Source organism: Herpailurus yagouaroundi, unplaced genomic scaffold, assembly GCF_014898765.1.
Source record: "Herpailurus yagouaroundi ecotype Mexico unplaced genomic scaffold, PumYag 254, whole genome shotgun sequence".
Classification (NCBI taxonomy): Eukaryota; Metazoa; Chordata; class Mammalia; order Carnivora; family Felidae; genus Herpailurus; species Herpailurus yagouaroundi.
This window is the reverse complement of record NW_024412471.1, coordinates 1879298-1894797: the sequence shown is the minus strand read 5'-3', so window position 1 is coordinate 1894797 and position 15500 is coordinate 1879298. Positions and strand designations below refer to the sequence as shown.

At 37.7% G+C, this 15500-nt stretch overlaps 1 protein-coding gene across 2 annotated transcripts in view; it reads right to left on the bottom strand.

Annotated features, from left to right (window-relative positions):
* The window catches only part of ARNT (aryl hydrocarbon receptor nuclear translocator), an 80650-nt gene that overhangs the window by 39612 nt on the left and 25538 nt on the right, over positions 1 to 15500 (bottom strand). For both annotated transcript variants that reach the window (XM_040461188.1, XM_040461187.1), the window contains exons 3-4: positions 8521 to 8565; positions 1457 to 1501 (exon numbers count right to left, since the gene is read on the bottom strand). In XM_040461188.1, the coding sequence (XP_040317122.1) occupies positions 1457 to 1501; positions 8521 to 8565 (90 nt within the window). The remainder of the gene's footprint in view (positions 1 to 1456; positions 1502 to 8520; positions 8566 to 15500) is intronic.

The window sequence follows — 15500 nt, the reverse complement described above, 5'->3', positions numbered from 1 at the left end:
TACAAGTGCCCCTATGCATCAGTACTCCTGTGTCCCTTGGATAAATTCCTAGCAGTGCTATTGCTGGGTCATAGGGTAGGTCTATTTTTAATTTTCTGAGGAACCTCCACACTGCTTTCTAATGCAGCTCGAAAAACTGTTCCCCAAGTATCTATGACTAACTTCTCATTTTAGAGATGGTTCATATCCTGAAGTGTTTACAAGGATCTACTTCAATAAATAAACCCTTTGAAAATCTCTTAAATTCACTTCTTTCCTATTGCCATTGCCTCCACTCTAGCCTAGGCACTATGATTTTAGAGCTATCTTATTACTTCAACAGCCTCCCATCTACTTCCCTGAGTACAGTGCTTCTCTTTAGTCAATCCTGTACAGTGCTACTAGAGAAAAATCCCATACATATTTTATTTATTAAAATCTTTTATTCCAAGTCTATAATGGCATCTTACTGTTTCAGATAGTTATAAGCTACTCTGACATTTCTTAGCCCTCTACATCAGTGGTTCTCAAAAGTATGGTCCCTAGACTAGCAAAATCAGCAGTAAATATATTTTAAGAACTCAGGTAAGCACTGGATTTTTGATTATTTGTTTTTCTGAGGTGGCTGCAAACTCAATTAAGAAAAAGACCAATTCACTGTTTAATAATATACAGAATGAACTTCCTAAAAACAAAACATCTGACTTGAGAAGGATTTGTTGTTGAATAAAAGCATTTTTCATCATCTTGACAAAATTTAAAGAAATTTATTCCAATCAAAACTCACCTACACAAAAATTGTTTCCGTTGTCTTTTTTTTTAATATGAAATTTATTGTCAAATTAGTTTCCATACAACACCCAGTGTTCATCCCAACAGGTGCCCTCCTCAATGCCCATCACCCATTTTCCCCTCCCTCCCACCCCCATCAACCCTCAGACTGTTCTCACTTTTTAAGAGTTTCTTATGGTTTGGCTCCCACCCTCCCTTTTTTTTTTCCTTCCCTCCTCCCCCATGGTCTTCTGTTAAGTTTCTCAGGATCCACCTAACAGTGAAAACATATGGTGTCTGTCTTTCTCTGCCTGACTTATTTCACTTAGCATAACACTCTCCAGTTCCATCCACATTGCTACAAATCTGTTGTCATTTTTAAAAGAAAACTATTATCTGTACAAATTTTGTGGACCCATTCAATAAAAATGCAACCAAGAAATCCATAGCCTGTGTTCCTGTGGACATCCAGCAAGCACAATGTATAGCTACCTATCATATGAATAAAAACACTGTGTAAATTCTACCATCAGTTTGAAGCCATGTTACCTGAACATTAACAATAGCTGTCATACGTAATTCTGTCAGCTTTCAGAATAGGAAGAAGACTGAACAGAGAAATTAACTCTCAATGAGATCAAATTAAAACTCAATATGCTTGTTTGCCTGATTCCACAAGATGGCCCAAGATGCTCTACTACATTACCTGGCAAATCGCTCCTTATCATTAGACATCTGATCATCATCACACCTGAAGGAGAAAAATGGGATTAGCTCAAAGCATTATACTTGTTATCTATTTCATTCTGAAATAAAAACTAGAAAAGGGGTAAAAATATTCAATAGAAAAAAAAAAGCGCCAATGGAAAAGTATCACAAGGCAACAGAGACAGTAATAGCATCCCACAGAACTTAAAAAACCCACGACTCTTATTTGTCAGGTCTCTGATGTTCTCCTTTACCCTTATTTATCAAACACTCCAAAAAAAGATGATGACCTCATGAGGGCCCAGCTGACTGCCCTGTCAGCACCACTCTGAGGTTAGGGATAGTTCTGTTCTGTTTAATTATTAGGAGGGGGAGGGGGGACATGGAACATAAAAAAGGTTAAGATGGTAAATTTTAAGAGTACACTTTGGTAGTACTAACTATATTCATATTGTTGTGCAACAGATCTATGTAAGGTTCTAACCTTGTAAAACTCAAACTCTGTATAGCCACTAAACATCATCTTCCCATCTCCTCCCCACCTGACTCCCAGCTCCTGGCAACTATCACTATGCTTTCTGTCTCTAATTTTAACTACTTTAGATACCTCTTATTAAGTGAGACTATACAGTCTTTCTGTGACTGGCTTATTTTACTTAGTATAATGTCTCCAACATTCATCCGTATTGTAGCATATGCCAGGATTTCTTTCCTTTTTAAGGCTGAACAATATTCCATTGGACATATATGCCACATTTTCTTTAGGTATTCATCTATAAATGGTTATTTGGGTAGCTTCACCTCTTGGCTATTGTGAAAATGGGGCAGCGAACATGAGTGTCCAAATAATCTCTTTAAGACTCTTTTATTTATGAAATAATTTTATTTTTTTAATTTACATCCAAATTAATTAGCATATAGTGCAACAATGATTTCAGGAGAAATTCCTTATTGCCCTTTACCCATTTAGCCCACCCCTCCTCCCACAACCCCTCCAGTAACCCTGTTTGTTCTCCGTATTTAAGAGTCTCTTATGTTTTGTCCCCCTCCCTGTTTTTATATTGTTTTTGCTTCCCTTCCTTTATGTTCATCTGTTCTGTGTCTTAAAGTCCTCATATGAGTGAAGTCATATGATATTTATCTTTCTCTAACTTTGCTTAGCATAATACCCTCCAATTCCATCCACATAGTTGCACATGGCAAGATTTCATTCTTTTTGATTGCCAGGTAATACTCCATTGTATATATATACCAAATCTTCTTTATCCATTCATTCATTGATGGACATTTGGGCTCTTTCCATACTTTAGCTATTGTTAATAGTGCTACTATAAACATTGGGGTGCACGTGTCTCTTCGAAACAGCATACCTGTATCCCTTGGATAAATACATAGTAGTGCAACTGCTGGGTCGTAAGGTCATTCTATTTTTAATTTTTTGAGGAACCTCCATATTGTTTTCCAGAGTGGCTGCACCAGCTTGCATTCCCACCAGCAATGCAAAAAGAGATCCTCTTTCTCCGCATCCTCGCCAACATCTGTTATTGCCTGAGTTGCTAATGCTGGCCATTCTGACACGTGTAAGGTGGTATCTCATTGTGGTTTTGATTTCTATTTCCCTGATGATGAGTGATGTGGAATATTTTTTCATGTGTCAGTTGGTCATCTGGATGTCTTCTTTGGAGAAGTGTCTATTCATGTCTTTTGCCCATTTCTTCACTGGATTATTTGGTTTTTGGGTGTTTAGTTTGATAAGTTCTTTATAGATTTTGGATACTAACCCTTTATCTGATATGTCGTTTGCAAATATCTTCTCCCATTCTGTCCGTTGCCTTTTAGTTTTGCTGATTGTTTCCTTCACTGTGCAAAAACTTTTTATTTTGATGAGGTCCCAATAGTTCATTTTTGTGTTTGTTTCCCTTGCCTCCGGAGACGTGTTGAGTAAAAAGTTGCTGTGGCCAAGATCACAGAGGTTTTTGCCTGCTTTCTCCTAGAGGATTTTGATGGCTTCCGGTCTTACATTTAGGTCTTTTACCTATTTTGAGTTTCTTTTTGTGAATGGTGTAAGAAAGTGGTCCAGGTTCATTCTTCTGCATGTCGCTGTCCAGTTTTCCCAGCATCACTTGCTGAAGAGACTGTCTTTATTCCACTGGATATTCTTTCTGGCTTTGTCAAAGATTAGTTAGCCATACATTTGTGGGTCTATTTCTGGGTTCTCTATTCTGTTCCACTGATCTGAATGTCTGTTTTTGTGCCAAGGACTCTGCTTTCAATTACTCTGGATATTTATAACCAGAAGTGGGGCTGCTGAATCATACAATGATTCTGTTTTTAATTTTTGAGGAATCCATACTGTTTTCAACAGTGGTTAAATTTATCATTTACAGTCCGACCAACAGTGCACAAGGATTCTCATTTCTTCACATCCTTATCTAACGTTTATTTTCTGTTTCTTTTTTTTAAATATTTACTTTTGAGAGAGACAGAGAAAAGAGGGCAAGTGGGGGAAGGGCAGAGAAAAAGGGAGACAAAGAATCCAAACCAGGCTCCAGGCTCTGAGCTGTCAGCACAGAGCCCGATATGAGGCTCAAACTCACAAACCATGGCCTGAGCTGAAGTCAGATGCTTAACTAACTGAGCCACCCAGGTGCCCCTATTTTCTGTTTCTTTGATGGTGGCCATCATCATGGGTGTGGGGCGGTATCTCACTGTAGTTTCTATTTGCATTTCTCATGACTAGTGAGTAGGACATCTTTTCATAATCTGGTTTGCCATCTGCGTATCTTTGGAAAATTTCTATTCAAGTCCTTTACCCATTTATAATCAGGTTGCGTTTTTTCTTATTGAGTTGTGATAGTTCTTCACATGTTATAGATATTAGCCTCTTATCAGATACATGCTCTACAAATATTTTGTCCCATTCCATAGGTTATCTTTTCACTGTTTTAGTTGATCCACAGAAATTTTTAAGAGATAATTTTTAGTTATGGCTTAAACAATGCTCTTTACCGCTTTGATCAAGGAAACAATCCATTCATCCTAACAACTTTGGTACTTAGTAAGCAATAACCCATGTCTGCTAAATACAGAAACTACAGGATTTGTTGGGGGAGAGAAACCTAACTTTAAATTTTTTTTTTTTTCAACGTTTATTTATTTTTGGGACAGAGAGAGACAGAGCATGAACGGGGGAGGGGCAGAGAGAGAGGGAGACACAGAATCGGAAACAGGCTCCAGGCTCTGAGCCATCAGCCCAGAGCCTGATGCGGGGCTCGAACTCACGGACCATGAGATCGTGACCTGGCTGAAGTCGGACGCTTAACCGACTGCGCCACCCAGGCGCCCCGAAACCTAACTTTAAATACACTACTCTAGGAGTGCCTGGCTAGTTCAGTCGGTACAGCATACAATTCTTCATCTAGGGGTTGTGAGATTGAGCCCCATGATGGGTATAGAGATTACTCAAGAATAGAAATAAAAATCATCTAAAAATAAGTTAAAATTAAATTAAAAACAGAAACACTATTCTCTGGATCATTTAAATTTTCCTCTTCTCACTGCTACAGGATATAACAAAGATCTATCAACTTTGAGCTTTTGGGAGAAAGGTTAAGTCTCACGAAATTTGCAGTTAAACCAGTTATTAAATTAGAGCCAAGGGGCACCTGGGTGACTCAGTCAGTTAAGCAACTAACTCTGGCTCAGGTCATGATCTCACAGCTTGTGAGTTCGAGCCCCGCATCGGGCTCTGTGCTGACAGCTTGGAGCCTGCAGCCTGTTTCGAATTCTGTGTCTCCCTCTCTCTGCCCCTCCCCTGCTCATACTCTGTGTCTCTCTGTCTCTCAAAAATAAATAAATGTTTAAAAAAAAATAGAGCCAAATTTATATTGTTTCTTCATAGGCTGTATATCCTCAACTAGTCCAACCTTAAGAATTTTCAGTTTTTGCAAATAACAGGAGGGGCACCTGGGTGGTTGAGTTTCTGACTCTTGATTTCAGCTCAGGTCATGATTCCAGGGTCATGGGATCGAGCCCTGAGTCTGGTTCCACGCTGAGTGTGGAGCCTGCTTAAAATATTCTCATTCTCTCTCTCTCTCTCTCTCTCTCCATCTCTCTCTCGCACGCACGCGCTCTTTGGCCCTCTCCCCTGCCTGTGTTCTCTCTCTAAAATAAAAAAAGAAGAAAAAATTTAAAAAAATAAAATAAAAAGAACAGGAGAGCAGGAGAAGAATGGGCAAACATGAGATGTAGTGGAATTTTAGCTCAGGTACAAATGGTCTGTTCCTAGGACACAAGCACGCTTTAAATCAGATGCTATAAACTCCTGGTGAAAACATGTGACCTAAACTGAAAAAAAGACCTATAATTTATATACTAACTTGGAATCTCAAGATTGAGTCTTCTAGATCCTTACTACTTAAAGTATGGTCAGTAGCTGGAAGCAGCAGCATCACCTAAGAGTGAATCAGAATGCAGAGCCTTGGGCCCTACCCCAGACCTACTGAATTAGAATCTTCATCTTAACAAGAAATCCCAGGTGGCTCTGTACATGCATTAAAGTTTGAGAAGCACTATTCTAGACACTAGTAACTCTGATATTGTACCTAGAGTTTAAAAGCCTTGACATTCTTAAAAATTATGTTATAGATGTCTGGAGAATGTAACAAAATGGCATTTGAACAAATCAATAGAAAGAAATAAATTAAAACTTTCAAAAGTAGCATCCACCAAGGAGATTTAGTGCTGACTTACAGAAACAATGCAAGTAAGGCTTTCATACATTGACCAGAGTGGAAAATTCCAATTGTTTAAAAAAAGAAAAAGAAAAAGAAAAAAAAGATAAAGAAATTTGGAGATGCCTCTCTCAGGCATTATGACCCACTTGGTAAAATGAACTGTGACAGTTTTTTTGTTTTTTTGTTGTTTTTTTTTTTTTATGATTGGGGAAAGGAAAAATGAACTTTTCTGGATTGCATATCTCTTGTACCTACTAGATTTTTTGGAAATGGAGGCAATGACTCAGGGCCAGAGCTAATTGACAAGTATAAGTAAGACTAGTGGTTACCACTATGCCATTCATATGCACAACACAGTTCCACTAATAGCATCTATCATCATAATTAGGGATTCCCAATGGAAGAATTTCCAGAACTGTTTGAGAAAGTCCATCCTTCCACCAAAATTGAAATATCTTCCCCTCTTCACTTTTACTAATACTCATTAATTCTCAAGAGCTCTCTTGGAGAATTATTTTCTCCAATATTTTGAAATGATTTCTTTATGGTAGCCAAGTCATGGTGGTTGTTTTCAAGAATATCTGGTAGGATTCAGCAACTAGTAAGTAGTGAGAAATACAAGCCTAACTTTAAAAATTACTTAAAAAAAAAAAATAAGAAAGAAAATGAAAAAAAAAAAAATAGATGTCTCTGACTGCACTTAAGCATTATAAAACTAAACAATGGCAAGCAATTTAATTTATAATATGGGCATCCTCTATGCAAAAACAAAAATTAAGGAGATTATGAATATACATGCACACAAACACACTGAAAGACACTTACATATGTACTGAATATTTCTGGAAGGATACTCAATAAACTGGAAACTGTACTTGTCTAAGGGGAAGGGTCTGAAGTGAAAGGAAGATATAATTGCACTATATATAACTTTGTACTGCTTAAAAACTAACAACATATATTACTTTTTAAAGATTTAGTTAATAAAATAAATGAAATCTGGACATTCATATTACACATATATTTTTTAAATACGGCTACTTTATTTATTAAATATTTGTCACTCAGCAAAGTAGACCCACCCACGTAACATTTTCAACTCTGGAAAGAAAAAAAGGCAGGTTGCAGGCAAGGCTATTTTCCTTTCTTTGATTCTTACTGCTTTCCTTACTTAAAAACAAAGCCAAATCATTGATCTTCAGCCAGAATAAGTATTTCTCTTCTCTGAAAAAACTCCTCCATCAATATATCGAAAAGTCCAGGGGGCACCTGGATGGCAGTCAGTTGAGTGTCCAACTCTTGATTTCAGTTCAGGCCATCATTCCAGGGTCTCAGGATCGAGTCCTGTGGTGGGTTCCAGGCTGAGCAAGGAGCCTGCTTAAGATTCTCTCTCTCCCTCTGCCCCTCCCCAGCTCACACTCTCTCTCTCAAAAATAAAATTCAAGGGACGCCTGGGTGGCTCAGCTGGTTGGGTTGACTTCGGCTCAAGTCATGATCTCACAGTTTGTGGGTTCGAGCCCCACGTCAGGCTCTGTGCTGACAGCTCAGAGCCTGGAGCCTGCTTTGGATTCTGTGTCTCCCCTCTCTCTGCCCCTCCCCTGCTCACGCTCTGTGTCTCTCAATAATAAATAAATGTTAAAAAAAAATTTTTTTTAATAAAATTCAAAAAAGAAAAAAAAATCCATTTTCAGTGTTCCAGAAGATTCATCATTCAAGGATACAAATACCAATTCCTGGTCTGTAGAAGTCAACAGGTATCAGAAGGTATGAAAGGTACATTAATGACCCCCCCCAAGGAATTATACCTTAGCTTCCTCCCACCCTGACTCAGGACTTGGATATAAGATTTGCTTTGGCCAATGGGACACAAGCAAATGTCAACATAAAGCAAAGGCTTGCTAAGCACTTAGACTGGGACTTGTCCTTTAGATTGTAGCCAACAGCATGTAAAAAAACTCTGATGACCTCCTTAAGGATAAAAGACCACAAAGAAAACACCATAACAACACAGCCAATCCACAGCATTGTGAGAAACTATAAATCATTATTATTTTTAAACCACACAGTAACAGATAACAGAAACAGAGGGCCTTAGGAATTCTCTGCCCTCTCTTCACTGAGCTCCTTCCCTTAGAGCCATTAACAAACTGCTTTAAAAAATTATTATGAGTTATAACATAATAGGAAACTTTAGTTTTAGGATGAAGCACTCTCCTTAGGCCTAAGGACAAAAATATTACAAGTCAGAAATATCATGAACTAATTTTTGTGTGTGTGAACTAATTTTTATTATCAGAAATCTAGAGAAAATTTTTCAAAATCTTACCTCAAAAATTTACTGTTCCCTTCTCCATCATCATCAAAATCCAACCTGGAGAAAGCCAAGAGTAAATATTATAAGCCTACTGCCAATACAGAGCATTATGAAATTAAAAATTCTCAACCCACAAGCTATCTGAACACTCACCCAAATGGAAGAAGGAAAAGAGGAGGTGTACAGAAGTGACTTCCTTGCACTAAACTGGGCAATCAAAAGAGTACCCACTGCTACCTTACATTTTCCTAAGTTGGCAATCCACCTTTGCCAAAGTTTTACATCAGAGTACAACCTCTACCAAGGAACAGGAATCCACTCAAAAATCAAAATGAAAAATTAATATGAATAATTCAGGTCCATTTTTCATTTCTGTGAAAGTTTTTAAAAGTTCATTTACTTATTTTTGGGAGGCGGCGATGGGCACAGAGAAGAAAGAGAGAATTCCAAGCAGGCTCTACACTGTCAGCACAGAGCCGGATGTGGGGCTTGAACTCACAAGCCATGAGATCATGACCTGAGCCAAAGTCAAGAGTCAGATGCTTAACTGACTGATCCACCCAGGTGCCCCCATTTTTCATTTCTATAGGCTAAGCTAGGTTACCAGCTTTCTGAAACATATCCCAAAACAGTGATGATACATAAGGGAGTAATTTAATATCTCAGAAAGTTATCAAATAATGCTTCTTTCCATCATACATCTAATAAACATATATGCTACACTCAAGACAATGCTAGATGAGAAGAAAACAAGAGACTTGACCTCAAGGGACTGTCTATGTAGACAAAAATATAAAACAAGTGAGAATAGGAAAGTGCCATGTGAGAAGCAAAACCAATATGCTATAAGACATGTTATTTACTGAAAGCAGCAGTGACTTTCAAGGGATTAGGAAGATTATAGGTAACAAGATAGGACAATCTCCTATTAATCTCTGTACTCTATTAAACTAAAATGATACCACTTTAACCCAGTGACCACTCTTGGCATCTCTACTAGTATCATAACCTCACATTATGAGTCTCTAGATGGGTTATATACTGGGGTGCTTAGGTGACTCAGTCAGTTCATTCCTCTTCCTCCCTGTAGCCCCCTAATCATGTGTTCAAAATCTACCTATTAACCCAATAACTCCATTTCTAAGAATCTATCCTAAGGAAATAACTCAAGAAAAAAAATTTATATACAAAGATGTTCACAGAGCATTTATTTACATCTTCAAAACAACTTAAATGTTCCAAAATAGGAAACCAAGTACATCCTCTTATATAACTATGAAAAATTATATTTATGTAAAATATTTAACAACAAGAAAAAAAAAAAAAAGGTTATATATGGTTAGGTGAAAAGACCAGGTTATAAAACTGTATAATTAGGGTCGCCTGGGTGGCTCAGTTGGTTAAGCTTCAGTCTCTTGATCTCAGGTCTTGATCTCAAGGTTGTGAGGTCAAGCCCTGTGCACTGGGGCTCTGCACTGGGCATGGAGCCCACTTAAAAAACAAAACATGGGGCGCCTGGGTGGCTCAGTCGGTTAAGCGGCCAACTTTGGCTCAGGTCATGATCTCGCGGTCCGTGAGTTCGAGCCCCACGTCGGGCTCTGTGCTGACCGCTCAGAACCTGGAGCCTGTTTCAGATTCTGTGTCTCCCTCTCTCTCTGACCCTCCCCCGTTCATGCTCTGTCTCTCTCTGTCTCAAAAATAAATAAACATTAGGGGCGCCTGGGTGGCGCAGTCGGTTAAGCGTCCGACTTCAGCCAGGTCACGATCTCGCGCTCCGTGAGTTCGAGCCCCGCGTCGGGCTCTGGGCTGATGGCTCAGAGCCTGGAGCTGGCTTCCGATTCTGTGTCTCCCTCTCTCTCTCTCTGCCCCTCCCCCGTTCATGCTCTGTCTCTCTCTGTCCCAAAAATAAATAAACGTTGAAAAAATAAATAAATAAATAAATAAATAAATAAACATTTAAAAAAAATTAAAAAAAGAGAAACAAACAAAAACAGGGGTGCCTGGGTGGCTTAGCTGGTTAAGTGTCTAACTCTGGACTTCGGTTCAGGTCATGATCTCACAGTCTATGAGACTGAGGCCCACATTGGGTCTTCTGTGGCCAGCACAGAGCCTGCTTGGGATTCTTTCTCTCTGCCCTTCCCTGGCTCATTCTCTCTCTCTCTAAGTAAATAAATAAAAACTTTAAAAAAATACAAAATACAAAAAAAATCTATATAATTATATGATTACAACTACTAAAAAGATCTACATATAAAGAATGAAGGAATTACACTAAAAAAAATGATAGGACATGACGTGGGGCAATAGGATTATTGCTATTTTATTCTTTCCATCTTCCAATCTTTCTTTAAAAGAATGTGTATTACTTCTTTTAATATATTTTCCTGATGGGGCGCCTGGGTGGCTCAGTTGGTTAAGCATCTGACTCTTGATTTTGGCTCAGGTCATGATATCATGGTTCATGGGCTCAAGCCCCATGTCAGGCTCTTCACTGGCGGCATGGAGACTGCTTGGGATTCTCTCTCCCTCTCCCTCTGGCGCTCCCCTGCTCATGCTCTCTCACACACGTTCTCTCAAAATACATAAATAAACTTAAAAAATTTTTTTCCTGATTACAACATACATTCATTTCAGAAAATCTAGAAATTAAAAACAAGAGAAAAAAAATCCCCCATAATCTCATCATCTAGAAATCTGATGAGCATCCCTTCAGTTTTGCTACGCACACGTTATACATATTTCTTCCTGACAGAGTGATGTATTACATAAATTGTAACCTTCCAATATATTGTGAACATTTTCCTGTACTGATACATATCTGTCACTTCTAAAGTTTATTTTTTATCTTGAGAGAAAGAACACACAGGTGCACGGGGAGGGGCAGAGAGGGAAAGAATCCCAAGCAGGGGCTCAACCTCACCAACTCTGAGATCACAACCTAAGTTAAAATCAAGAGTCAAACACTTAGTTGACAGAGCCATCTAGGCACACCATGTACTGATACATACTTGTCACTTCTAATAGCTATACAATACTCCATTTTCAAATATAATACATAATCCCCTAATTTTGATATTTATATCATTTCCAATTGTTTGCTATTATACAAAAACATAAACTGTGTTTAAGAGAGTGTACTCTGAAGCTAAACCCCCTAACCTCCCAAGGTTCATATCAAAGATCTTCCATTTACTGGCTTTAGAACCTTGAGTAAGTTACTTATTCAGTGAGTTAAAAATGTGTAAAACTCTTGGAGACGTAGCAACTCTTAAAATGTTACTCATGTTACCACCTAAACCCAGGGATCACTCTTGCATTACTATTAGTGGGTGAAATTTAAAGACTAGTTGTAATACTGGTTCCACAGTTTTTAAAAGGAAAGAAAGAGGAGAAATTTAACACCAAAAAAATGGACAAAATACTACCAATTCTCTCAGGCTTTTCTAAAGCAACCTCTTTTCTGAAGCTTTTCCAATCTTTACTAATTATGGGATTTCCATACACAAAAATACACAGTACTGTAAGCATTCCTTTCTTAGCAAACTTGGCATATTCTACCTTGTACTCTATTTATATGTATAATGATTATTCCCTTCAGGACATAAGCAACTTAAAGACAAGAACCGTATCTTATTTATCTTTGTATCATACTAGCAATCAGCACAATATCTTATACTAATGAGGCAATTAATAAATACTTCTGGAAATACATAAATACATACACGCTTCTGTAAATGAATGGACTCTGCATTCCAAACCAAGCAACATATCAATACCTTAGTGGAGAAATACACTGCAGTTCAGCATTCTCTAATTTTGAAAATGCAGACACAAAGTTTAAAGAAAACCGAGTTTTCTCAGCAACCATGAAATCTTTGGGCTTTGCAGACATTTCTGGTTTTACTGGTTTCACTACTTTCAGGAAAAGGAGGCATTTAAAGCAACAATCATAAGGATACTCACTGGGCTTGAGAAAAGAAGCATCAGTGAGACCCTTGCAACAGAGATAAAAGAATTAAAAAAGAATCAATCAGAGATGAAGAATGCAATGAAAAAGATTGGAAACAGACTTGATGCAATGAACAGGAAGCTGGAAAAAGCAGAGGAATGAATTACTGATCTAGAAGACAAAATAATAGAAAGTAATAAAGCTGAACAAAAGACAGAATTATGCAAGACAAGAATAGACTTAGAACTCAGGGACTCGATCAAACAATGGTAACATATGTATTATAGGAGTCTCAGAAAAAGACAGAGAAAAGGGGGCATAAAATTTATTTCAAGAAACAAAAGCAGAAAACTTCCCTAATCTGGAGAAGGAAACAGACCTCCAGATCCAAGAAGCACAAAGAACTCCCATCAAAATCAATAAAAGGACAACACCAAAACATACTGGAATTAAATTTGCAAACTATACTGATAAAAAATACTAAAAGCACCAAGACAAAAGAAGTCCTTAATGTACAAGGGAAAACTCATAAAGCTAGCTGGAGATTAATCAACAAAAATTTGGCAAGCCAGAAGGGAGTGGCATGATATATTCAGTGTTGAATGGGAAAAATCTGGAGCCAAGAATACTCTAACCAGCAAGAGTCTATCATTGAGAAGGGGAGACAAGAGTTTCCCAAATAAAAACTAAAGGAGTTCGTGACTACTAAACCAGGCCTACAAGAAATATTAAAGGGGATGGGGCGCCTGGGTGGCTCAGTCGTTAAGCGTCCAACTTCGGCTCAGGTTATGATCTCATAGTTCATGAGTCTGAGCCCCGTGTTGGGCTCTGTGTTGAAAGCTCAGAGCCTGGAGCCTGCTTCGAATTCTGTGTCTCACTCTCGCTCTCTCTCTCTCAAAAATAAATAAAAACATTTAAAAAAAAAAAGAAATATTAAGGGTGACTCTTTGAGTGCAAAGGGGAGATCAAAAGTGATAAAGGATCAAAGAAAATCTCCAGAAACAACAAAGCAAGCAATAAAGTAGCAATACACATCTACCAATAATTACTTTGAATGTAAATGGACTAAAAGTTCCAATCAAAAGATTATAGGATGACCGAATGGATAAAAACCAAGACCCTTGGGGGTGTCTGGGTAGCTCAATTGGTTGAACATCCAACTCTTGATTTTGGCTCCGATCATGATCTCCCAATTCATGGGATCCAGTCCCACGTGGGAGCAGCACGGAGCCTGCTTGGGATTCTCTCTCCCTCACTCTCTACATCTCCCTGCTTGCAATCTCTCTCAAAATAAATAAATAAATAAACATTAAAAAAAAAACTTAAAAAACAAAACAAGACCCTTCTATATGTTGCCTACAAGAGACTCATTTTAGACCTAACGATACCTGCTGACTGAAAGTGAGGAAGTGGAAAAGCAGCACACACATGGATATCAAAAGAAAGAGTAGCAATACTTATACCAGATAAAGTAGACTTCTTTGTTCTTGTATTGCTTTAGTCCTGCTTTGGTATCAGGGTAGTACTGACCTGGTGGAATGATTCTGAATGTGTTCCCTTTATTCCATTATTTGTAAGATTTTGATGAAGATTATCATTAATTTTTTTTTTTTTTTTTTTTAATGTTTGGTGGGGTTTGCCGATGAAGCCATGTTCCTCAAATTTTCTGTGCTGGGAGATTTTTGATTCCTAAATTCAACTTTCATTCACGTCAGTGGTCTAAGAAGACTTCCTACTTGTTGCATTCAAGACTCATAATTCAGGGGTGCCTGAGTGGCTCAGTTGGTTAAGCGTCTGACTTCGGCTCAGGTCATGATCTCACGGTTTGTGAGTTTGAGCCCCGTACTGGGCTCTGGGCTGACAGCTCAGAGCCTGGAGCCCGCTTCAGATTCTGTGTCTCCCTCTGTCTGCCCCTCCACTGCTTGCACTCTGTCTCTCGCATTGTCTCAAAAATAAACATTTTTAAAAAAATTTTTTTTAATAAAAAAAGACTCATAATTCAATCTTGGTAACTTGTATGTTTTTAGGAATTATCTGTTTTTGTTTTTTTCCTAAATTATCAGATTTGTTAGTATATAATAGTTTACAGTAATCTATGTTATCTATTGTATTTCTGTGGTTACCGTTGTATTGTTTTCTCTTCCATTTTGGTACTCATTGTAGTTTTTGAGTCTTTTCCCCTTAGTTAATGTTAAAATAATTCCAATTTTGTTTACTTTTTTGGAAAAACTGGTCATTACTTTCAATGTTATGCTATTGTTTATTATGGTCTTTATTTCTGATTTTTCTTTGTTATTTCTTTCATCTCCTAAATTTCAGCTATGTTTCTTTTTTTTCTAGTCCTTTGTGGTGTAATGTTAACTTGTCTTGAGTTTTTAATACAAAGATTGACAGCACAAATTTCACTCTAACATCTGTTTTTGCTGCATCCCATAAGTTTTGCAATATTGTGTCTTCTTTTTTTTTGTTTTGAGACATATTTTCATTTGCCATTTGATTTCTTATTTTGCCCACTGCTCATGCAGTTGCGTGTTAGTTTTTACATATTAAATATTTAACGTAAATTTACATTGTAAATTTTCCAGATTTGTTTTACTATTGATCTTTGGTTTTTTGCCATTGTGGCTGGAAAATACACTTGGTATGACTTCAGTTTTCTTAAATTTGTAATATTTGTTATGCCTTTTCTTAAGTGAATTAACCAATGGATTCTTCTATGTGTACTTCTATGTGTACTTGAAGAAAATGTGCACTCTATTTTTCTTGGATGGAATGTTTTATATATTATATCTTTTAGAACCATATATTCTCAAGTATGCATCATTAAGAAATGCTCTTTTTGAAAAAAAAAAAAACACTTTAACTCAGGGTACTCATTTAAAATAAAGCATATTGGGACACAGGGTGGCTCAGTCAGTCAAGAGTCTGACTCGTGATTTCGGCTCAGGTCATGATCTCACAGTTCATGATATCAAGCCCTGCATCAGGCCCTGCACTATATTCCACTGAGTGTGGAGCCTGCTTGGGATCCTCTCTCTTCCTC